The sequence below is a fragment of the Mercenaria mercenaria genome, unplaced genomic scaffold (genome assembly GCF_021730395.1).
Source record: "Mercenaria mercenaria strain notata unplaced genomic scaffold, MADL_Memer_1 contig_4694, whole genome shotgun sequence".
NCBI classification, from domain to species: domain Eukaryota; kingdom Metazoa; phylum Mollusca; class Bivalvia; order Venerida; family Veneridae; genus Mercenaria; species Mercenaria mercenaria.
The window spans coordinates 22,568-49,798 of record NW_026462942.1 but is presented as its reverse complement, the minus strand read 5'-3'; the positions used below and the strand labels follow the sequence as shown (position 1 = coordinate 49,798).

Genomic DNA, 27,231 nt, shown 5'->3' with positions numbered 1-27,231 from the left:
TATGACGTCTTTATTTGCTAATTTTGAAGTTATGGCATCTGTCTAGGTAATTTTCAAATGACCCTCAGTTTTAACTAAGCTATTGACCAAATTCCCCTAACATCCTACTTCACATTACCCACTCGAAACAACGTGGTGTGACTGTTTCTACAGCAGCAACAACACCAACAACACAAATAATAACAACAGTGTCTCTTCTATAAACCTTTTATTCAGTAATCATTCTAACTCTCTAAGCTCTATGATAATTTAATTATTAATAATTAGTTTTAAAACTCTTCAACGGTAATTGCCTATGATCTAACGTAGGCGAGTATCGAGCACACACATTTTCAACAACAAGTACATGTACCAGGCAAAACTTATAACAATAAAACTTCCTAAAGTTCTTGTATATATCGTAAGTTTTTTTTTTTTTTTTTTTTTTTCTTTTTTTGACTGACATGTTGTTTACTTATCGATCCGTTAATTCACTTAGTCAAAAAAACAAACAAACAAAAACAACAGACGTATCTGACCTGTCAAAACAATACATAATTTTGAATCATAAACGACTCGACTATGAATACGCCAGGTGAAAAATGTAACTTGTCGTTTTGCACATAACTAATTTCTTGACCGCAGAACATAATATGGAAAATTTGCCTGAAAATCATAGGTATTATCAAGTCGTTCAAACCTTTATATGAGCCGCGCCACGAGAAAACCAACATAGTGCGCTTGCGACCAGCATGGACCCAGACCAGCTTGCGCATCCGCCTAGTCTGATCAGGATCCATGCTGTTCGCTAACGGTTTCTCTGATTGCAATAGAGTTTGAAAGCGAACAGCATGGATCCTGACCAGACTGCGTGGATACGCAGACTGGTCTGGAGTCATTCTGGTCGCAAACGCACTATGTTGGTTTTCTCATAGTGTGTTTTTCTCTTATTTTTAGAACGGAATTCATTAATGCTATTTCATGCGTTGAACACAACAAAATTCCATTTTTTAAAGGAAGCTTCTACCTATTCTTTACTAAATCCAAATACATAGGAAAACATTTTCCTTGATCCTAAACTCATTTTAATCTTCATTAAGACGCCGAGAAAAGAAAACACTTGGGGTTGTTGAATTTTAACAGTAGAGTTCTGCAGCACTCTAATCTGACATTCAAGGAAATATGTTTTCACCTTTCTTTTTTTCTACATACTTATGCATAACCCCGAAGAATAAATGTCAGATAACATACATCAAGACCTGTAAATAAAAAACTTTTGCAATGTTTATATAGTATAGATTATTGCGTTGACTGACTGTATAGTTAATTGAAGCTTCCAAAAGTCAGTAAGACTTACTATCATTCTCCAGTCTAGTTGTCTTGCTTGTACTGCGCAAAAATAATTTTTATATAGCTTTGATCTTTCTAAATGGACCAAATTGAGCAATCTGATAAAAACACATCTACCTATATCTTAATTTATTTAAGATGAAACACAGAAGGACTTTTCCTAAAGTTCAAGTTAAAACGCAATATAGATAATAACAACTTACGATATAAGTGGCTTGTCATGATATCTAGTACTCTGTCCAAAATGTACAGCTCAAATAAGTGTTGTCTGCTGAGTAAATTGCACGCCTACGTTTTAAAGTGGTTTTATTCAACGATGTAAAATCTATAGTGCTTATTTATATAGCATTTTTTATAAACCTATATAAATTCTGTAAAATATCGGCTTGTATTTCACAATTAAATATGAACAGACAGAAAAATATCCTTATTGTACCTTTTAAAATCCTTATTGTACCTGCCGCATTGTGTGCTGCCGGACTACTATCATTAATGTGCACGATCTGACACAGTTCAATAAATAGCGGACATAAACACTTCACCATTTAGTTCCATTTTATCATAAACATGGAAGATTTCATTCAATAACAAAACAACAAACAAAACGGTAGAGGTATATAAAAGGGTCATTATAACAGTAGCTAGATCTGGGATTTTGTATTCAGCTCTCGTGGATTTTTCAAGGTCGGATCAATGTCGACGCTTGCCCGCCTCATGAGATCAGATTCAACAAAAATCCATTCAGCATCCAGATCGAGCTACTGTTATAATAACCCTATTGTATTAATTATATACTGTAACAAGGAGAAATAATTCAATAAGGAAACTGATTCAGTTACCTGTCCGCAATTATAGGGTGTGGGAATTAAGCCAGAGCAATCAGAACAGCCAGAGTAACCCTAACCCTAACCCTGGCTACTCTGGTTGCTCTGGCTAAGTTCATGCACATACCGTTACATAACTGAAATACTGTTGAAAAACGGCGTTAAATCCAAAACAAACAGAATTGTTAACAACAAAAGAACTATGCAAAATTCGAAACTCAGCGCAGAAATTGAGAAAGCGAGGATTGATACAAAAATATACATTGGCACACAAACATGACATATTATATTTAAGTTTGATTGGCTGTTTTCAAAGTCGTATTTAACGCTTTAAGCAAAGTGTTTTAGACAATATTGTATTTAAACATTTCACTATTTCTTAGTTTAGTGAAAAAATTAAAAAATAAAAAACCCCAAAGTTTCACAACAGAAATATAAACAAGAAACAAGTATATATTAGTGCATTCGTAACATTTGTTAATGACAGACAACAGAGATTTATTAATATACTAGTGCACATATCAGGACTACATACTAGTACGGCACTTCTCCCATCCTTCTTATGTCTTAAATGATAATGCATACCAAAACGACACAGTACTAGTTATATTATTACGTCATAGCAATATACATTATGTCATCGCATACAAAAAGATGACAAGAGTCAATCCTATGATTTATGTTTGATAAATGTATAAAACAAAGGCAAACAGGTGAAAGTCAACGAATTTATCATTGACGTACACATCATCTATAAGAACAAACTTTAAATGTAAAATGTTTTCTAATTTACACATTTCTTTCCCATATACCCTTATTTATTTAAAATATTTACAATTATATTGATTTAAATCAAATATTTACGTTGGTGGTACTGTAAATACATGTGCAAAGACGAAGTATGCAAAAATGAGAAACGATATTGACATGTGCTGGAATTTTGTGGAAGGTGAGGGTTTGTCCGTGTGCGTATACAGATCAAAAGAGCGACAAAATAAATGTTTTAGAGATTTTTCCACACTAAACTTACTCTCGATCCAAGCAATTGTTAAATACATTTGTCTAAGCATTCATATGTCACTGCTTTCCGAAAGTTGTGGTAAAATGTCAAGTGTTAGGAACACTAAAATGTTTGATATTATAAAGAAAATATTTCCATTAGATAATAACGAATCAAGTAGATTGATCATCCGCTAAACATTTGGAAGATCAACTGCAGTTCCGTCTGCGTCAAGGTTTCTTTTAGTTTCAATTGCCAGCTTCAGCATTTCTATGAAAACAGCTGTAAAAAAGTTAAAAGTTTACTGTGAAATGTATTTAAAACTTTTCATTTGTTAAATAGGTAAATCGTAGATTCGTGAATTCAATTTAATTTATTACAATGTCTTACTAAAATTGCTGAGAAATAAATTTACCAAGAAGTAGAGCGTCCATAGTTCCGTTTACAGTGCATTCATGTACATAATTTCTGACCGGGTACACAGTATTCCTTCTGAATCCATACTTCTCTGCAATATCCACTATGCTATTTGTCAGTCTCTGGTCACCATATGGGCTTGGACAACCTGCTTTAAGTTCTACGCCAAGTAAATCAATCTTTGTAACCACAGCAATGAGTGGTATATCTGCAAACATAATTGTAACAGTGAATTGTCTTACCTTTATTTCATTTGCTATTGTAAGTGATAGTTAATATAAGAAAACGAATGTAAAAACTCCAATAATTAAACTATTCCCTAATTTTTTGCATTCAACTTGCTGTATGTGTGCTTTCTTTAGAAGCGTTTCTGCAACAAATATAAACAATTGTTACAAACTCCTTTGTAATCTCCGTTAAGTTACAATGGAGCCGGAGACACAAATATTTTCTTTCCATTCTGAAGTCTTAATTTCAGATTTTGTGCGTGACGTCACTTTAATGTCTATCGTTGCATATTTCTCGATACAAATGTAATAAGCGATAATTATTGATATCGGCGCTATTTTTCAAAATTTCTTTTCGTTATCTTAATGCTAAACCCACCTACTTAAGTCTTAGTTTCTTTTATTTTAACACCGAAACTTTGAATATTAACTGTTTCACGCAAGTTATTAGTTACATACAAGTTTTCAACGTTTTTATACATTTTTATTTACTTACGCATTAAATGCACGGAATGCTACAAAAAGACATTTTAGATGAGAAACCGTATGACAATTACCATTGTCTTGCAGCAAATTTTTCAGCTCCTGAATGCATTTCATTTCACGCCCCGAGACATCATTTCCATCAAAGAATAAACAAACACAATGGATTTTATCTCTGTTTCCGGGTTTCTTGACGTACTCTGGGCTCTCCTCGTTAATTCCAGAGAGGACCTAAACAATTTTGAGGAAGAAGTCAGTAACAAGTTAGTATTTTGGTATTTGTATTTATATATCATATTATTTTTCGCTCTTATATATTCTGTTATTCTCTCTTCAATTTTCATCACTTAGCAACAGCAACAGCTCTGATTAAATAAATAAATTTGTTTTAGAACTTTTATTGATAAAATCTGAAAAATAATTTATTTGTTTATTTATTTGGGTTTTACGGCGCACGAACACAGTATAGGTTATATGCATATGGCGCCAAACAGGACTACAAATTTTGTTTTCACATCTCATTTACATCGAAATAAAAACATGAGGTATGGAATCAAAATGTGTATACCTGCTGGAATTACAGAGTTAAAGCAAAACCAAGTGTTAAAACCCTATTAGTCGCCTCTTACGATCATGCAAGGGTAAGGCAGTGGTTCCAATTCTTTTCATTCAGAGATCGTTCCAGAAATAATTCCTTCGGAAGCACCGAGAACAAAGTAAACAGTGAAAATTGCAGACTTGGTTTGATTGAGTCTGTTCATGAGCAGTAATTGAAAATGCAACACTGCCCAGGACCCTTAGCACCGGCTTAAGCAGTATGTAATCTTCAAATCTAAATGAGTTGAAATCAATGATACCAAAGGACTAGAAATTATAACAACACTGACTGAAACCACCGACTGTTCTAAGACAGTGATCCAGTGTTTTTCTTGTTTGTTCGTTTTATCCTCGTTGTCTATAATTATGTTAAATTTGTGTTTATATTTTAATCCTGTGCATATCAATATAATAAAATAGGTTTGCGGCTGTGTTCTCATGACATGTTTTTATTGCTAGAAATTTATCCTTATGTTTCATATAATGCTTGCAATAATGCCAATGTAGCAGGGTCAAAATTTTGTATTTTATTCTTTTAAGGTATAACCAGACTGTTGTATTATTTAGATATGCCCCTTTTAAAGGTGGTCAATCACATTTAATCAACATTTAATGACATTTTTTACTTTTTGTATATTCCGGTAGAGAATTATTTAAGGAAGAAAAAGACCGATTACATAGAGTTAGATTCGTATTTGAAATGTATATTTTATTATTTTTATAAAATTTTGTAATTACTCCCCTTTAATATTAAAGTATATAATAAGCTGGGTATTTCTTTTTATTTCGATACAATGTCTAGTTTTACATTTGCATTTGATAGACATATCAACTATTGAACAATCTGAACCAAAATGCAAGTTTTAAAGCTGTGTGTAGCTTCTGAATTCATTTATTTCAAATCTATCTTGGTTGCGCAACCAAGATAGGCAAAGGGAGGTAATAATAATTTTTCAAACTTGCGTTTCTAATGAATTCCATCTAAATACATAATTTTTAATGCAAACATTTTACAAATATATTACAATATGTCTAATATTTATACATTTCCTTAGGCAAAGTATGTTTATCAAATTTATACTTATGATAAAATAACTCTATCTTGGTTGGACAACCAGGATAGGAAAATGAAATTTTAAAAATACCTCCAGTGAAAATCTAATTTGTATTAAGTGTTAAGTGAACATAAATGAGTGTAAATGATCAGATGCTAAAGTTTCGAACAAATCCGTCACATGGCCAAAATCTGATTATCCACCTTTAAGTTTTACTTGTAAAAGTTGTCTCACTTGATTTATTGTTCTGCAACTTGATTGGGATTTTAATTATTATCGCCAAAATGTTCTTACTTTATACCGACTCGGAACATGTCCTTCTATGACACACTTTATTTGATTGAACTGTACACCATTTGTCTCATGTATGCCAGGCATATCGCATAGGTACACATTTGTCTTTTGTGTTTCATTTCCATTTGCAGAAACTTTCAGCTGGTACGGAATGTACTGAAAAAGAAAGAAAAACGTAAATATATAGGTTATTGGAACCTACTGAAGTACAGTTGAAGGATGATTTAGAAACAGACGAATTAGCAACAGATATGCTTTATATCATGATTAACGCGACAATATATAAAAATATTTCCTTTGTATTTTCTGCTGAATTATTACAATTATTGTAGATACAGATGTTTTGAAATTTGAACATCACCAAATCATAGAGAGAAAGAGTTAGTTTACATTAAAATTGAATAGTATATAGAATGTTTGTACAACGCTCTTAAAGACGATTGTCAGTTTACTGTCATTTGCTTAAATTCTTAAAAAGGAACGCATGAACACTTCGGGACAGTTCTGCGCCTTAAAAGAAGAACTGTTATGTATCTCCGATTCGTTGGATTTGCAATAATTTCCAAATGCAGAAATTTCTCATAATTAGGATAAAGCAATTTTGAAAAATGCTAACTTTATTTCTTTACAAATGGAATTCTCTTTCAAAGGAAGGGGAGGAGGACAGCACTTTAAGAATATTTCAAGTTCGGGACAGCATGGGACTCTGTGGAAAACATGTATTAGACAGGAACATTTAGAGGTTTTCTTATGTTTTAAAGTTTAACAATTATAGTAGAAAATATTTAAGTTATACCACCTTTTTTGTATCCGGAATGCCAACACGTTCTTCATTCTTTGACTGCGTATATCCTGCAGTTGCCCAACAAGAGATCTCACCCGACAGCGCAGACATAACGGAATCAATAAAGCTTGACTTTCCAGTGTTAGTTCTACCAACACATAAGATGCGAACGCTTTCTTCAACACCCATCATTTTTCTAAGCAGCTCTTCTTTACTTTTCACCTGAAATACTTAATGATATAATTTCCCGTCGATTGATTCCTGCCAAGTACCTTCATCTTTATTACGCATATATCGCAGGGTAAACATCTGCAGCCAGACTGGTACTAGAGTTTGGGGCATCGGCATTCAACAGGATTTAATTATAAAATACAAATGCCAAATAATAAAATTAATTCATTTACACCCCTTTGAAACGGACAACGTTAAAATTACGTCCTTGTATACCGACTTTGTATCCTTACCATAGTAATGCCATACATCAATCACGGGCGAAACTTAATTGTATCTTTTATAATAAATTCCTACTGAAAAGGCATGTTAAGTCATTTTAATTTTATAGTAGAAATAATTCATATAAGCATACAATTACCTTAACTCCTTTGCAGAAAGAATAGCAACAATTCAAACAACAACGACGGACTGACAGTCAAATAGTATGGCAAAAATACGTTCGATCAATGTGATACCTCACATGACATGAAGTGTTAACTAACTAATAATAATTATTATAAATGTATATATATAAAGTATATTTCTTTCCATTATTCCTGAAAGTTTATGTACTGAATTATGTATTTACCACATTTTTGTTTTCGAGTGAATCAATACGACTGGTCCACATTGACGGTTCGCTTTGCCAGTCTGTAATAAATAAAACTATTATGAATTGCATCTAGGCAAATGAAATACCAAGTCAGTTTAAATTATAACTTTGGCAACATTTAAATGCGACAATAAATTTAAATAATTACTTCTAAATGTTTTGTTTGAGAAATTTATTTATCATATGTATTATGTGTGCTATCTTCTTAACTATATATTTACCTAAATCTTGCTCTAGATAATCATTTGCTTGTTCCTCAATACAGTCCAACACTTTCAAAATGAGCATGTCCTTTGCTTTGTCAATAACTGTATCTTCTGTATAGTTTACAACGGGAAAAACACATTTTTCTTGAATTTCTAGATACTCTGCCGCACGCTTTACCGCATCCAAAGCTTTTGCGCTTTTTTGAATATTTGCAACGTTTTCCTGGATTTGGGGACAAAGCACATCGAATTTTTTTAGCAACACCAATGACAGGTAGATCTGGGGAAAATGAAAACATGTCGTCCATTATCTTTGCTCGTTCTGAAGATTGAATCTTTTGGTAACATTTAATTTAAACAAATACTTCTAGAACTAAAAACGGCTACAGAAATGTCCCGGTGATATTCTACAGTTACATCTTTTGATGCCTTTTGGAAGTATTAAACCTCAGTTGGGGGACTTGGAATAAACATTAAAAGAAAATTCTTTTGAAACACAGAACGCAACCAAGTAAAATAAAAATAGACTCGGTTATACTCTGTCTGTTTATCAGAGGTACTGTAATGTGCAACACCCCTTAACCCCGTAAGCGAAGGTTTGAGAGGAACTCTATTTTCCATGAACAGTAAATGTTGTCTACAGATAATTTATTATGTTTTTCTATGTTTTGTGTATAATTATCTTGGTTTGTTGATAAGGGTCATCTGGAATGTCAAATAAAAACATTAACTTGTTCTTCTTATCAGAGGCAGTGTATGGAAATTTAAGTTGTATTTTCTCTTACAGTTTTTAGGAAACTCTCTTGAAAGATAAAAATTCATGTAACCGTCTTATCTTACTTACTTTTACCCTCTTACCTATACATATCTGCGTGTAAGATGAAAGATAAACATGATATCATTCTAGGGAATAAGTGCCATACATGGTGGGGAAAAGCCAAAAGTCACATGGTGCTAGGTCTGGAGAGTACGGGGGATGTGGTATAGTTTTAATATCTAGCCCAGCGTTGCGTTGTCAGGGTGAAGATAGAATTTACCGACAAGCTCCACCATCAAGAACGAATTGAGAGGCTCACGTTTTGACGACATGGAAGACCCCCAAATGGTTATTCGGGAATGTATTAGGTGACTGCTTTTAATCTTGGGTTCACATACACGAGAAGTGTGTGAAGTACTCTGGGGAATATTTTGAGAAAAACTGACATGTGTATTGTGTCCGACATTATGTTATAGACTTTCTGCGATTTAGTTGCCCCGCCCACGTTTACCTAAAGTTGTTATGGTAATAATAATTAGCGTGTTATTTTAATTTTGTTAATTTGCTTCTGAGAATGAGAAAAAGATATATGGAGCTATGTATGTTTAAAGAATTGTGTAAAAATATTTAAAAAATTAGAATGTTACGGCACTTGCCCGAAACTTTCCGAACACCACTCATATATCAACACCTGGCATTTTGGAGCATTACTACACTTGGAAAGAAATATCTCCCAACAATGCATAAATAGCTTAAATATGCATCTCTGACGATCAGCAGATGCCTATTTCAAGTGCAAAATAAACAGATTCCGAATGTCTTAATTGACACTATCACGAACGATTACATCATTGATGGAATACTAAAAGTAGTGCAACCTGTGATATGATTGAAAGTAGAGATATTGCAGAAAATTCTATTCAGTTTACAGAGAAGTCATCACAGGCAGCAAATCCACAGAAAGCAGGAAGTTTTCTTATACCTGTAAAAGAGACACTGTTCCGGAAAAGGAAATCTGCACCTGAAAACTGAAAGGTTCTAGGTCAATTTGTTCGCAGAAACAGTTTTCCAGTTTCAGGCGCCTGTGACCTTCACCTTTGATTCACTTATCCCAAAAACATCTATTCTACAACTAAAATAATGCTATCAAGTCTGAAGGTCCTTGGTCAAGAGGCTCTCATGTTACTGTGCAGAAATAGTTTTCAATGTTCAGGTCCCTATGACTTTTGCCCATGACTTGCTTATCCCCAAATAGGGGTCATTTACTGTATAAACCCAACCATGCTTTCAAGTTTGAAGGTTTTTGGTCAAGATGTTCTTAAGTTATAGAGCAGAAACCTTTTAACTTTTTACAATTTTGATTTCGGTATATGAGCTATATCAAAACTGGACCCTAGATCCAAGATCTTCTTTTCCAAAGCTTGATGTTTGAGCTAGGTGTCAGTTTAGAATTCGTATGTGTTGAAAATTTGAGATTTGATCTTCCAGCTCGCTCGAATACTAGGAGCAATAAATTTAGGTTCTTTATAACTTGAAAATTAATACATTTTATCTGGCTCGAAATGCAATGCTAGATTATATGCTAGATTATAAAATGAATTATGGTCTTGAGCAGGTTCGAACCTCAATACTCTATCAAAATTCAACATTTCAATATTTGAAGTTCGATTTTCGAGCTGATGCTAGTTTGATATTTGACTTGAAATCGAGATTCGATGCCCAAACAGGCCTGTAATTCCATTTTGTTAGATAATTATGGTTCGGAATCAAAATTCAACGTAATATTATAAAGTTGAATGTCGATATTCGAACTGACATGATATTTAAAGCTAGTTAGAATTGAATTTCGATCTCTTTAATGACAGTGTCACAGCTCACTATTTGATGATTTATGTACAACAACTGTTATTTGATTAAACACTCGTCTTCACCAGTAGATAATAGGCCAAAAACTGCCAAGCATTCTCGACAGCATATTTACCTTGTATATCGACATTCATTTTTTTTGTGGAGGTAGTAATCACCACCTAACTTTCAGACAAATCTCAGGCACACTTTTCTTAAGGTATTACCCAGGTATTGAAGTACTTCCGAGTACATGTAGTTGTATTCGAACAAGTGTTTTTGTTGTTGTTTTTTTGAAACTGTGAAGTCCCGGTTTTCATCCCTACGTATTTCGATTGGTAACATTTCATAACTACACAATAACAGTCATCCATGCCAGATATGTATGAAAACATGGATCATGACATGTTTATCTTTTATAACAGTTGTTTTCTGGCTTTAATTGAAATTGATAGTGTTAAACTTTAGAAATAAAGAGAGGCTGTTGTTGTAATTAAGATGTGAAGTTCACAATTCATGTCCAAAAATGCACCAAAGAAGGGGAAATGGGGCCATGCCGACACCTTAATACTTAATACTGTCATAATCGTTCATAAGGTATGATTCTGATTTGGAGTACATTCATACATGTACTTACAATCTATTGGCGTCTATCAACACAACCTCCCGCACATATGCACCCTCTGAAGATAGTACGTACCTTTCATTGGAAAAACTCATCACCTTTACTTTGCTTACCTCTACTCCGAATTTTTTCTTTCATTTTTCGAATTTGCGTAACCATTTTTGAATGTTGTTGTCTTGGAACTTGTGTAACGTCAACAACAAAACAAACCACGTGTATTTTATATGGCCCTCCTGCTAATGTGTTCTCCTTATCTATTTACTTAGATTTACCGCCAAACTGGGTAAAAATTAAGAAAAAAAGATTTACAATTTTTTTAACTTCAGAATGTTTAACATTAAATAAAAGCCTGTAGTTAATACTTATTCAAAATGTTTACCGGTCAATTTGTTTTTTGTGAAATTTTTATCTCAAATCAATCGTATATTTCTTATTTGTTTTTAACAAATGGGGTAATTGACGGATATTATGAATGTATGCATTCACAGAAAGTTTTGATAAAAGTACTTAACAAACATAGAATACAGATCTGTCCATATGATTACAGTTAATAGGTGATCAAAAGAATATTATAAAGATTTTAAAGTTTAACGTGTTTATATTTAGACTTTATATGTACTTCTTTGCGTTAAAAGTTTATGAGGGCTATTTAAATCTCAACTACCATCATGGACATTCTATCTTTAGAATGTCCCTCATTTGCATAAGTGGCACTTCTATGAAACGAGGGAGGTATCGATTTGATATATACTACTCTTTTATAAGTCTGATAACAAATTAAATACAAAAAAATGTAAAAGTAAAATAAAACTTCATAGCCTGGTTTCACATTCCCATCCAGTATTTTGTCTATTTCATGTTCATAATCTCTGTCCATAGTGAATCCTCGGATATCTATAACTTGGATAGGCATGTCATATCCCTTTTCCGTCTTTAATTCATAACGATGTAACTACAATAACGAAAAGTCGGGTCATAGTAAAATATAGTGTTACGTTCATGCATATCATATAAGTCAATAAAATGCAAACGTACTTCATTATATTTTTTAGAAAAAAAAACAACAAACATTTGTACCATTCCATTCATGATAAAAATAATGTAAAAAAAATATCTTTCAATATCTGTATAAGCATCGTGTAGCATGTGCAGGTTCCAAGTTAAAGTAATAGAAGACTACAGATATTTTATATCATTATAAGTATAGAAGGCAGTTCCTCATAGGACTAAGATATACATAATGTACAGTTTATAATAGATTTTTAATTTTTTAACTTCTAAATTGCATCGTCAAACAGAGGAATATGTACACAATCATGCTTTATTGTTTGATCTTTTTAAGCATTGTTGCTTATTGGAGCATAATTCACAATGCATAATAGGCTATGCATATGTATATGCTAACTTGTAAATTATCAGACATAGCTTGCGAGATATTTATTATAATATCAAGCAAGAAATATTCTTATATTTTTGATCAAGTAAATCTCTTGACAATTCAATATATACACAGAAAACGCTGAAGATTTTAGGATTTTTGTTAGTAAGTCAGGGGTCAGAAACGTCTAAAATGCTCCTCTTCCACTCCCTAGATATTTTTTATAGGAACTTAATTATTTGCCATGACAAACTGTGTGAAGATGTAAATATTCCCATGAAAAAAAAACTCTTTTGAACAATGCAAGATTTCACTGTTATCATGGCAACTGTTCTGTTTTTGAAAATGACAAACGTATGGAGATAAATTCATTATGTTTATTCATTTCTTGTGACAAAGTACTAATTTTGTACCAAAGTAGTGTTGAGAAAGTGACTTTTTAAAAATCATCTAAATGTTAATAAACAGATTTCCATATTCATGAATTTATGAGATTGATACAAAATGGCATAAAATTATTTAATAAAATATTTTCTTTGTTTTAATGTATCATTTATAATGCATCAAACAGTTTTGATTTGATCATAAAATCCCTCAGAATTTCTATAATAGTTGTTTTTACTTTGAATTAAGTAATTTACTCTTTATTAAATATGTTTTGCTAATTTGCGAAAAATCGACTGTGCCGCAACCAATGTCTCAACAAGATATCATTAAAACTGAATAATGATATAATTGATTCTTATCCATAAATTGATAATAATGCGAGGTATATTGTTTGAAACAAGACGGTCATGATGACCCTGGATCGCTCACCTGAGTAATATGAGCTACATGTTCAAATGTCAAACTGATGAGAAAATATAAGGAAAGTCAGTAGGTCACATTCATGGTCAATGAAATTCAGTTTTACGATTGGTGTGCAAAACTTTGTATGTCATCAAAATTTAAAGGCTGTATCTTAAAAAACAAGAAAGTAGGTCAGTAGGTCAAGGTCACAGTCAAGTGACATAATATTACGTGGGGTCATAATAATTAAACAGTCTTGGAAATTGGACCAAATGATTTTTAAATATGTTTTACTATATAACTCACATAAAAATTAAGTGACCCCAGGGCGGGGCCTCTTTTAACCCCAGGGGCATAATTTGAACAATTTTGGTAAATGACTACTAGACAATGCATCATTACAAATATCAAAAGCCTAGGTTGTATGGTTTCAGACAAGAAGATTTTTAAAGATTTTTCCTATATGTCTATATAAAACTTGGGACCCCCAGGGCAGGGCCTCTTTTCATCCCAGGGGTACAATTTGAACACTTTTTGTTGAGGATCATAAGACAATGCTACAAACCAAATATCAAAGGTCTAAGTGTTGTGGTTTCAGACAAGAAGATTTTAAAACTTTTTTTCCTATACAAGTCTATGTAAAACTTGGAACCCCCGGGGCGGAGCCATATTTGACTCTAGGGGGATAATTTGAACAATCTTGGTAGAGAATCACTAGATGATGCTACATACCAAATATCAAAGCCCTAGGCCATGTGGTTTTATACAAGAAGATTTTCAAAGTTTTCCCTATATAAGTCTATATAAACCATGTGACCCCCCGGGCGGGGCCATATTTGACCCTAGGGGATAATTTGAACAATTTTGGAAGAGGACCACTAGATGATGCTTCACACCTGATATCAAAGCCCTAGGCCCTGTGGTTTTGGACAAGAAGATTTTTAATTCTTTTCCTTTCAGTTGCCATGGCAACCAGAGGTCTGCATGGAATTCAATTGTTTGAACAACTTTGAAAGGGGGCCATCCAAAGATCATTCCTGTGAAGTTTGGTGTAATTCTGCCCAGGGGTTTTCAAGAAGAAGATTTTTTTAGAAAATGTTGACGGACACACGACACACTTGACACGACTGACGACGGACTAACAAAGGGCAATTGTGAATTAAGTTGATATTTTGCGCTACATTAGCAGTGCAGATATCAGTCCGCGAAAACACGAGTGTATATTTCTCGATGCAAAACTTATCATCATTTGTTGCATATTCATTTTTACTTATAATATTGTACATACTTTGCTTGTTAGGACGATAAAATTGAAAACTATTGAGGTCAGTACATATTCTGATTCCACGTCATCCATTAATGTAGTGTCATTAGTTACCTCACAGACTTGATATGAAATTAACATACTGATATTGAAAATATTGACGGATGTTCGATTTCAACTAAACAGAAATTGAACATTCAGTATATAATAATTTGAATTTCATCAAATTCATAGGTTCAAAATAGCTGCTGTGATTTGGAATTTACTAATACTGTGACTTTGGTTTAAAGTTTACTTTATTGTTATCCTTACGGATAAATGAGTTTAATTTAGACTATTATCGTTGCATGTTTTATTATAATTAAATAATCATTAAACATTGTACAAATTTCATTCAAATCTGTCAAAACTTGTCGGAGATAAAAACAAAAAACCAGATGTGACATTAGAAAAGTTGTTGAGTATATCACTTTATTTTGCACTCTGAGAATACCACTACCGTTCGTTCTATTTAAAAAATATGTAGAAGCCGCAATTATCATTATACTGATTTCTATTAACTGTAAGGAGTAAATGTCAAGTTTTTTCCTTCTGTAAACTAAGACATGGTATCACATATGTTACACATTCTAGGTTTCTTTGTCGTTTTAAAACGATAATACATACTGTTTTATAGATGAAATCTCAAGAAAGAAACCATACAATACTATCAATTTGTACTGTTACATGACTGATCATAAAGTTTCTATATACAGCCATTCATGTGAATACAGAGTTTTGTAAAAAGTGTTGAAAATACACAAAATCAACCTAGTTAGCCATATAGACAAGGCACAGATCTATGGAAAATGGGGACTTGAGTCAGATATCCGGGCAAGGCAAGTGTTCTCTGTGGTGGTAATTTGATTAAAGAAGTTCTGTCGGAAATCAGTCGACCTCCTCTTCTGCTTCACATATATAAGCTGCCTATGGAGTGCAAGTAATAATGGCACAAAAATCAGGAACACTGGCCAGGTTACCTGCTCGTCGTTATTATCTGGATGGCTTGGATATTAGGATAATCATAGAGAACCAGTTATTCTAAAGACAACAAAGGGAGTTAATTAAAGAATATATTTCAAGGGAGATAATTTTATCTGAAAAAAATAGTTAAAATCTTCTAAGAATCTGTATATTTACTTTTGTTTGTTAGTTATTGTTTAGTTCTGAGTTTGAAAAACTCACTGTAATGCATGTGTTTCTGAAATTCAAAAACAAAACGTTTTACTACATATGCGAATGACTGCATAGATACAGTTTACGAGCACTAAAAACGAGGATTGATATCCATTAGGAAAACCCATGTTCCAAGACAGCAGATCCCAAAATCGTACCCCTATAACAATTTATGGATGCGTGCATGGATGTGTACATAACTGATTTATTCACAAAATACATAGGCAAAGTTAATAGTAATTATAAAACATTTTTTTGTTAAGAGTATTTAAGAACTTGACAATAGACCATTCCTAGAATATTTGCTAAAACGCTACAATAAAAATGATTATTGAAATGATAAAGTAACATTGGTAAAGTGCGTTATATAGACTCCTCATTCAAACAGGTGTTTATGCTGTGTTTTATTATTCACATAATCACCAATTTTATTGATCACAGTTTATTGATTATGTTATTCGGTTCCAGTATTGTCTTGTTTATCTGAGACTTTACTTTTAGCATTGGTTCATTTTATTTAAATCAGCAAATAACTAAACCCGCTCTAATTTGGTATTGCTTCATCATCAAAACTAACCAAGATAGGATAGATTATAATACATGTACATGACAAATTATAAGGTTGTCATTTTCCAAAAATGTACGGTTGCTATGATGGTTCTGTTTCATGTAATGCAAGTGTTAAACTTCGCAACGCTGATTGTAGATTTCAGAAATACTCACTCTAGTCGTCACACTTGATTGTTCTGGGCCGGTCAATGCTGAATTGACAACTTCTTCGCATAAGACTGTTGCTAATGTATTATAAAGACTTGACTTTCCAGAACGGACTTCACCAAGCAGGAATATGTTGATATGATCCGTTTTATATTTACAATGGAGCGAGTCATTTAGTTCTCGCAGCTTTTCCTTTTTTTCTCTTAGACGAGGGTCCTAGAATAAAACGTATAAAACATTTGTATACAAGTACTCAACCTTATGTCTAGCACGAACCATCGAAGAATATCTTGACGTTAAAATATTTCAATATTTATTGTAAACAATGAAAAAGTGCATAAAAATAATAGTAGAAACCCCCTTGAAAGACTTGAAAATAAGAGCAACATGATCAAGACAGAGATAATTTCGGTTTGACAAATCTATGGAAAAATATAACTGACGGAGCATCAGCAAAAAGCATTCAAATGCTTTTAATAATGAAATCAACATGAAATGTTTGTGTCAATCAATGCTTGCGTGTGTGTATGTGTGAGAGCAAGTTTAAACGCAAGTTGTTTCATAGCAGACTAGAAATTGGAATGGGACGTTTTGTAGCATAAACTTGGCAGTGGTAGCAAGGGGTTTAAACGGGGCTTGTGTTTATCCTTATTCACGCCGGCTTGAGAATCTATTAAACCATGTCGATATTTGATATGCATGTTCAGTAAAGATAAAAAAACATGTAAAGATACATCATACATTTTCAGGATACCGACAGCATACGTCCTAAAAAGGCCTTTTAACGAAAATAATACATGTTTGGGTATTCAGTTTCTGCTGTATTATGCACCGGAACGATTGACTCAAGCAAAAATTCTTTCTACCTAGTCATCGTCAGGGACAGTATGAGACACACATTGAAAACAATTTTAGCAGTTAAAGCATTCTGTGCCGACAGAGAGCTATCGGAGATCGTAATTTTGGACATTTCTCATTTGCTAGAATATTAGCGCAAATCATTGTTATTGTTGTAATTCACATCGTTCAGGAGATCCTGAGGATGCGTTAAAACATGTCGATATACTGCTAGTATGTATTTCCAAAACAGTATATATAATATTATAACGGATTTTTATGATGCTGACGGCATACGGCCCAGGAAGGCCTTATTGCAAACGTTAAACATGTTTGGGTTTTCAGTTACAAATGCACTTGCACTGAAACGATTGGTTCGAGCGAATTTGAAATCAGGTTTAGCAAAATATGCATTATCTGCCGACGAAGACCAGTCAAATTGATTTAAATCGGAATTTGAGCATTTTACATGGGTATGAAAAAGGGCTCGAATTCTTGTTACTTCTGTAATTCACATCGTTCAGGAGAATTGAGGATACATTGAACAAAGATGGTAGGTTTAGTGCATTTTGACAGATTTTTAGGATGCCGGCATCACACTCATTACAAAATTGACACATGATCTGGTGATCAGATACTGCTATATTCTGCTCTGAAACGAAGTACTCGGGCCAAACTTTGGTCACATTATATCATCACTGGTTTCTGAATAGCACACACTTTAAGCTAGTTTTTAGCGATTTATGCGTAGGATGTTCAAAGTACTTAAAAGCGTATTTTTGTCATTTTTATTAGCATCTTCCTAACACAGATCTTTCTGTATAATCGGATTTCCAGTATCTCTATTTTTATCTCCGCCAATCTATTTTTATTTAAAATCAATCAGACGACTCGTTTCAGTAAGCGTTTGGCTAAAAGGGACTGGACTCTGGATTTTGCCTTAAATAAATATTTTTCTGCCTTCTTAACCAATGCACCACAGAGGAACACGAACTTATCGATGGTTAAGGCAGTTTACGTCCGGTACCCCTTACAAACGCTTTTCAATTTTGACTGGGAAAAAAGAAAAATAACTAATTCTCATGTGGTTCTAAAGTTTTCTCATTAGAATTATAAACCCGTACGTGATAATCACATATTGAATTCTGGAAACCTAGGTTAAATACAAAAATACAGATTTTTAACATCTACTTTCACTTTCAAAATGTTGAAAGTAAGGCTCTGATTGGTCAACGTGAGTCTCAATAGCCTGTCTTCATATCCAATGCGTAGCGTTAATTGGAAATGATTTTAATCAGATTTAATTGACAACAAACCAAGAATGATGGTTGTTGCTACTTTTCAACAAAAGTGGGGGAGACTCTTGGGAAGGACCCAGTTTTTTTTGTATTATTAAATGACCAATGATTGTTCGACATAAATAACGCAAGAATTAGTATTTGAAATAATTCATAACCTTTAGTGGACAATAATTTTATTTATTCATTTTTTTTATACAAACGTAGCAAACTAAATAGAAAAGTTTGTTCAACAACTTATCTGTATTTCGCTTGAATTCTCTCTCCTTTTTGTTCTGTGGCAACATTACTGAAAAACGTTAGGTATTAAAACATATGATGTGTATATTTTTTAGACTTAATACAATGTACAGTCTGGTGATTAGGAATAGAAAGAAGAAGGGGAACCCACTCCTGCAATTTTTTTGTATTTTAAACGCTAAATCCTGCTTTCTCTTGAGTTTTAAGAGAAAGAAATTTCTGTCACGTTTATTTATCAGAAGAAAAGTTTGTATTTCAACCGAATTCTTATTATTATAAAAAAGTTATTTATATTAATAATATTGTTATTTCATTTTTGGTCTATCTGTTTAGGAAAGGCCGAAGGAAAGAAATTGTCTTGAAATTAATTATTTTGCTTTACATGGTGTGTGTATTTAAGTTTAATGATAAGTCTAGCATAAATATGTGTATATAGTGATAAAATAGATGAAACAGACAAGTAATCTTTACAAAATGCTGACAAAATTTTGACTGATCACACTCATTGCATAAAAATTCACTCGATCAAGTCACGAAACTTATGAATATCACATGTAAATTGATTTGTAATTGTTATTGTTTTTTGTTTTGTTTTTTTTTAAATAAGGGTGCATACTCCATAAATTTATGTAAATAAAGAAATTACTTAATATCTAGACGGCAAAAAAAAACAAAAACCCAAAAGCATTCACTGTATGCCGACATGCCAGTTTTAATATTTGATCTGAACTCTTTATCTGCGACCGACACTGTATTCCATTTTGCGAATACAGTAAGCGATTTATGTTCTATAAAAATACATATACCATATTGTCTCTGTTGATCAGTTTAAATTATATTTAAGTGATTGTATCGTCCTGTGTTGCAGTTTTTAAACAATTTTAAGCGCGTCTTTTTTTTAAATTTGTATAATCTATGGGTTTTTTTCAAGCTAAAACAGAGACAAACTTCAAAGTGATAACTACTGTACAAAACGATCACAGAGAATGCATCATACCAATAATTTCAATAAAAAAAACCCCTCAAAGTATTGTTTGAAAAATATAAAACACAAAATAAAACTGCCGATAACTTTTCCTCTAGGGAGCCTCAAATAAAAGGATTTATTCGGACAGAAATTTAGCTCCAACACAAAAAAAATATGTCCGAATCCTATGAGACTGTTGTAAATTTTGCTTTCTACATTAAAAAATAACTATGAGGCAGAAGTAAAACCTACATTTCTTCCACAATATGTAAACTAGAGACTAAAGGCAAAATAAAGAATTTTTACCGCATGTAATTCAGTTTTTTTTCTCCAAAAATGTAAGCTTGCACCCTTCTGTATCAGAGGTAAAATTCACTTTAAACAGCAGGATATGGCTTATCAAACGAAAAGTTTCCGCTTTTATACAATAATCAATAATAAGTCTTTAAGAAAACAGTTTAACTTACTAGAAAAAAAGAAATGCAAAAATAGTTTGGTCCTAGTGGAGCTTGAACCTACGCCCTCCTGAAAAAATAGTCAAAGTAGGTTTATAGTACAAATTGAATAGGCACACTATTTCGGGTCCATTACCTTAACTGACAAAGACAATATATATTATCATGGAAATAAGTCACTTAGTGTACGTGCATTACAAGCATTACGCTCGTAACGGACACCACAGGATCACTTTGTAAAAACAATTGTCATTAAAATTAAATGTTAAATATTATGATTATCACTTACATGCTGCTCTATGTAGATTTTCAGTTGGTCTATCACTATTTCCGGCTCATCTGAAAAAAAAACATATTCAGTTAAGCTATAACTATCGATATAAACATCATCCGTCATTTCTATGTTTTAAAACGACACCTTCTTAAGGTAAAGAATGTATTTCTTGAAAAAGATTAATAGAAACTTTTATGACACATCTTGGTGATGTTAAGGAAATAAACACATCGTGAAACCACAATACAAATCAGTCTGTGTATAGAAGAGTTCACAACTATGTACAAAAACAGTATCATCAAAAATGTACCTGACATGAATAGATATTTCAAAATTATGTACCTGACACGAAACGGTTTGAAAGACACTTCGCATCAAGAATGTATACACTTACCTAGAACTTGATACACATAGACGTCGGACACAGTCATCTTTCCCCCATTGGTGGCTATGGGATCGGCGTCGTTTTTACTGCTTTTGTATACGCTTCCTATGTTTGTTTTTCCATTTAAGTGAAAAACATTGTTCTTTGATTTTATCTTGCCATCCGAAATCAACCTATCTATAAACGTTGATTCAAACGTAAGTAAATCATGACTTGTCATACGGCCTCCTCCGAAAGTTGGACCATTGTATCGATGGCAGTATATTGCCCATTGATGATTTTCCGGTGCTATTTCAAATATCCTCATTGGATTTCTATCGTTGTCTTCTTTTTAAAAAAGAAATGCATTCTTGTCGCTTTTAAAAGAGCCATTTTCGGATGTCCAGGACTGACTTGTGTAACCACCAAACATGATATTTTGAGTCCCGATAAGTATCGTGACCGTTGGACCTTTTGCATCGCAAAGCTTGTGAAACACACATGGACAGCATCCATGTTTACTTGCATTGTAGAGTAAGTTAAACGATTTGCGGCATTCCTTTTCCTTTTGCACAATCTTTCCTTCAATGTCGCGTAAGAAACGCGTCATAGTCGTCCTAAAACATTGGAATATGAGCTTTACAAAACGGTATTAACTGTATGCTATTTATTGCCCAGAAAAAAGTAAACCGATATGTACTTAAAGGAAGATAATTAAAATTAAGTTATGGTTCTTCTGTCCTTCACTTCAATGGTTTTAAGTCCATCCGTAGTTGAAAATTTATGTCTGGATAATAAGGAATATAATACAAAAAGTAATTGATGCAGTTATGATTCTCTTTTGATTTGCAGATTCATTTTTGTCACATTTCTTTATGGCTAGTTTCTGTTAACACTTTCCAATATTTGTAATGTCATTGTCTTGACAAGATTTTAAAATACAAATGTATTAAAATACTATTAGGTTATTCAATATTGTTCTGTACAATACGGAGATATATTTGGACGAGTACCCAGCTGAGAAAACCATATTGGACGAGCCGCTATGGTTTTCCCAACTGGGTTCGTGTCCAAATATATCTCCGTATTGTACAGTTCAATGTTAAATAACCTTTTTATTCTATATCTATTTTACTTTAGTTAAATTAAAGATGATTCACTGAATATTGTGTTGCTGCCTTCCTGATTTCAAGACGCATAATCACACTCTCTAAATAGAGCGCCTACTTCCCCCGATTTACATTCAGAACTTTTTAAACCCGTCCAAATACAGTAAATTACAGGGGTTATTTTTGTACGCACTTGCGTCCAATAAGGTAATATATTGTACGGTCACGTGTTGCAAATGAACGCTTACGATTGCAGAGTATCATAAAACATTGTTGTAATTAAGATGTAGCAAAAATATCCTCAAACTATACTTTATTTTTGAAATGTTATCTTTTATGCTACACTGCCGCCTCCGTGGCTCGATACCGAATGTGTGAAATTATTCGCATTTTTTAAGGTTAACAAATTATTTTTGCAAAAATTTTGTTGCCGAGGTCGTAAAATGATATTTTTATTACGAGAAAGTAAAAGCTTTCCTAAATCCTTATCTTGTGGCAAAAAAAACCGCCAATATTGTACACGGTCTTTATATCGGTTAATCTCACCAGCCCCCCCCCCCCCCCCCCCCCCCCCGCCCCGCACCCACTCCCGACCCTATTTACGGAAAAACCGGAGGACGGGATTTATCCTATAATGTCGATATGGACAATATATACACGTAGTGTGCGCTTGTAAATAAAAGCACCTAGTGAGCACAGTTCATATTAATAAATATACCTCTCCGGAGATAGTGCCTATCCAAGAGGCGAAAATTACCTGTAATACAATACATAATGGGCTTTTCTGTTTTTATTACAAACTCTACATTTATATTGATAGGGAGTCGATCCTACGCTTAGCGACGAAAATCGGGATCGATCCCTCTACGGTAACATGCGTTATACCGAATGAGATATTAACTATCGAATTAAAAAAATGTGTCCTTCCGTGCTTTTTTCAAATGTTATGGGATAAACTAAAGACGATTCCCGATTGAGGCAGTGCCTTATTTTATATTACTGAACAATCATTTAAGAAATGTTCAGAAAATACAAGCGACTGTACCTTTAGATTTTAATTACTACTTTAGTATCATACGTAATCAATATTATGTACACGGAACAGAAATGAAAGTAGTCCAACAGAATAACGGATTTCCAAGTAATTAAATGAAATAATATTGCTTTCAGAGATGTACCTTGAAAATATTAGTTTATAAAATGAATAAATGTTCCAAATGTCAAAAAAAACGATACTTTGCATTTTCGCATTGATATGTTAGAACTTTAAATTAATTAAATTTGTTAAAAATCCACTTTTCTGGTAGCAACCATAAAAATAAGATTTCTTTCTGGAATCATTTCCCAAACTGCGAAGAACAGTGTTTAAAATGTCTTATTTTCATCATATTCCTGATTTTCATTGTGATTCCACTACTCTGTAAAGTTTTAAGGGAAATTCAGCAAACAATCATTATAAAGCTTATCAGCAGTTCACAAAATATGAAATTATTTACAACTTCTTCAAATCTAAAGGTGGTTTTGTTATAAGAATTGCAAAATTGCCTATGCAAGTAGATTCATATGGATTAGCCAAGTATCAGTGTATAGGTACAATAGTACTAAACAAGCAATCAAGCAGCACTTCTGGACTAATCGGATAATGTCCTCATTTTTTTCCCAGTTACAGTGATGGTATTTTCATGTTTTATGTAAGTCCGTTCCTTTTTTAATTTCATTGTGGATCTATACTTGACATTTTGGTAGCATTTTCAATGATATTGCTTTTGCATTTAAAGAATATAAACACACCTTATTACTCATTGGTTGATACCCATATTTTAGCTGTCAGTTTGGAAGATATTCCATAGTTTTGACCTGTCAGTCAAAATATTCTCTTGGAAGATAAAAACCCCCTACTTTTATAGATCATGTAAGAAGATAAGGCTAGTAATTCTTTTTAAATGGGTCTGGCTATGTGTTACAGCTCTCAGAAGATTGTTAATTTATAAAGACCAAATAGTATATTTATTAACTACTGTACAGCCTATACCGTCATTAAACACTGTTTTAAACTATCATTTAGAAAGCAAGATTACATTGATGGCCATAATATAAAAAGCAAGCTTATATGAAGATTTAGCTTGGGATTTATTTAGGGACGCTGGAATATAGGACTTATGATGGGTAACTGTTCATTTCCTGGTCAGGCCTATTGACTTTAGTAGGAGGAATGTGGTCATTTCAATGCCATTTTGGGACAGTGGGGTCATGGTCACAGTTACTGAATGTATAACTAAACCAGTGTTCGTTCAGTTTCTTTGGGCCGTCGAATATGTAGTTTCCGTTCAATATCGAACTAAATAGCTTTTGGCAACCTAAAAACTGAAAAGTGCATTTTGATGTATTTGATTAAAGGAAGAACGTACAAGGTGCATGTACAAATTAAGAATCGAATATAGTTTTGTATTTTTATTTCAACTGGATAAAAATATCACATTAGTTTTGACAAATGTTAGATCTAAATGCAGGATAATTCATATTAAGACAGGACTGTTAACTACTTTTGGCTTATTTACAGGACTGATTGTAAGTTTACTGTTAATATTAACAAAGAGTTAATGCAAGAAATTATCAATCTAACAAATAGGAGTTTTGTAAATAATTTTTTTATTCTAGATTTAGATAGTCCTATTGTGCATAGACAAAACAATTAAATATTGTGCATTGACTAGCAATATAATACCTTTTATAGAGCAGGGTCCATAAAGGTCTTTACGGGATGTGTTCGAAAAGTAATGCAACTGGGTCTATATTTTCCAAACTATTCTGATTTTGTTTAAAATCCTGTTTTTTGTCGAAACAGTTTCTCATCTCTCGTTAGTAACTTTTCAGTACTAAAATGGGACGGGTGGCATTTTGATCCCATTTTTTTTGGTATATATAAGTTTATAGACATTCAGAAAAAGAAAAACTGGTTTCATTAAAAACTTCTATGGTGTTGCACGATTTTGTATTTTTAATAATATTCCTATCAAAATATATTTCTTCTTTTGAACATGTATAGTTTTTGGGTATGTATTACATTCCCTGTATTACTTTGTATTTCAGAACAGTCCGTTTACGTATTTAGGCCTCAAGTTTTACTACGTATAAACTTTCTTAAACTCGAAAAAAAATCATCAGATTTATTTCAAGTCGTTTAACTATGACTCTTTTTGCATTCACATTTTTTCTTAGAAAACTTCTGTTCAGGTTTTCATATCTTCCTTAACTACGAAATAGCTACGTTTAGGACTTTTAAACTTTAAGTTTGGCTATTTCGTCATGAACATACAGATAATTCTTAAAGCAAAAACGTGATAAGATATTTGTTTACAAAAGTACATAATTCTACATTTGGTTGTTAATTTTTGGAGTTTAACTACATTTTTATATCATTTCAAACAGTCTCTGCGTCAGATCAGTTGCCAAATAAAACTACCTTACATTGCTTGTGGATATGATAGTACCCTAGTCAAACTTTAGTAGCAAAGTTATTTGATATTTGATGTCGGTGAATTTTGTACTGAACATAAGTTAAACATCAATCTACAAAACTGTCCATTTCCTTATCTAACTAAATAATGAAATTAAAATGCGTGGAGTGGTAACATTTCTTTTCGACCATCCGTCGTAGTCTCTCACCTGACTTTGACCTTGGAGATATGTAAGCTAATAATAATGACAATGTTTCGATAATTTTATTTATTTGACAACGAATATCTGCCAATATCATCATGACAAAAGAAAGGGTCACTTCAGTGAAAGTAATCTTATCTTTATATCTTTATACAATACTTCAACTCGAACTGTTTTAGTACATTGAATAACATTTTACACATGAATTGCGTTACGAATGTTAAATATTTATTCCATTCTTGTAAACTGTTTGAAACAGGTTTTAAACAATTTGCAAAAGAGGTAATTACAATTTATAACTTGGCAAATCTTTCAAAAAGTAACAGATTTTGTTAAAAAAAATAGTTTATTTTCATTGTCCTTTTTCTTCTATGTACATTGTGTATATGTACCTTTTGGATACGACTGAAAACATTGCAATGATTAATAGATAAGCCGAAATAAATAATTGTTGCCCATTGCATAACTCAAATGCGAGCATTGCTCGATTCTTGTATCAATTTAACAATGAATGAAATCAAAGATTTTGCGACAAACAACGGGCTTGACGCGTGGTCAGTGTGAGCCTATTATGCGTCAATTTAGCATATATCAAAACATCGTAATGAATATATTTTTAGGAGCATGTAATGTAGCCAGAAGTAAACTTTGGTCTTAGGATACTGCATCAGATTACAATTTAAAATCATAAGAAATCTAGCCTTTATAAACAAATTCTTATACATTCGCACTTTCACATGTCATGGTTTACTTACCCTTGCAATTGACCTTCCGAATCATTTCCACCCTCCTCTGACCTGAAATATAGATAAAGCTTGTAATGATACGACAGCATGTCTGGAAAATTAGTTTATGATAACAATATCTAGAACTTTATGTTATTATAATCTATTTGGTTGCAATAAGAAGTCTATATCATGCAACGGAGATTGCTTCATACGCAATCATTGCACACTTCACATTTTGTTTGAAGTGCAGTAAACTCCGGTTATAGCGAACTCATCCGGACAATCAGATATGTTCGTTATAGCCTATTTTAGTTTTAACCATATAGCAAAGATGTTCTAAGCATTTTGATATAGCAAACAGATTTATATAATTAATTGGTTTAACGTGCATTGAAATTAACCAGTTGTCAGTAGATTTGATTGCTTATTTTGTAATAACCTTGACCATATGAAACATTACAATCTTAGGTCGTTGATGCTAACTGTTAAGGGAGGAAAGGCGTACACAGAATTCATTTAGGCAGATGGCCCCTGATTTTTGAAAAATAAAAAGATCGATGACAGTGTTAAAATCGACAGTTCTCATTAAACGAAACTTTAAACTACCGAACTATGTCGCTTTAAAAATTAACATATTCTCAGTATTAATGTAAAATAATTCAAAGTA

General features: G+C 32.7%; 1 protein-coding gene across 6 annotated transcripts; it reads right to left on the bottom strand.

Annotated features, from left to right (window-relative positions):
• Positions 1–859: 859 nt before the first annotated feature.
• LOC128554077 (interferon-induced protein 44-like) lies at positions 860–26,640 on the bottom strand. 6 transcript variants are annotated; one of them, XM_053535298.1, is made up of 13 exons: positions 26,592–26,640; positions 21,098–21,684; positions 20,719–20,768; positions 20,442–20,499; positions 16,639–19,056; positions 11,383–12,221; positions 8,058–8,322; positions 7,813–7,874; positions 7,026–7,232; positions 6,227–6,382; positions 4,355–4,511; positions 3,569–3,778; positions 860–3,435 (listed from the first exon to the last, which is right to left on the bottom strand). In XM_053535298.1, exons 7-13 carry the CDS (start codon positions 8,122–8,124, stop codon positions 3,347–3,349), a joined length of 948 nt encoding a protein of 315 aa, XP_053391273.1. In that variant the 5' UTR covers positions 8,125–8,322; positions 11,383–12,221; positions 16,639–19,056; positions 20,442–20,499; positions 20,719–20,768; positions 21,098–21,684; positions 26,592–26,640; the 3' UTR covers positions 860–3,346. The 6 variants fall into 6 exon arrangements, with proteins under 6 accessions (XP_053391273.1, XP_053391272.1, XP_053391274.1 ...); XM_053535297.1 differs by lacking the exon at positions 20,442–20,499 and having other exon boundaries at positions 11,383–11,548; positions 12,081–12,221; positions 16,639–16,848; XM_053535299.1 differs by lacking the exon at positions 20,442–20,499.
• Between the last annotated feature and the right edge of the window lie 591 nt (positions 26,641–27,231).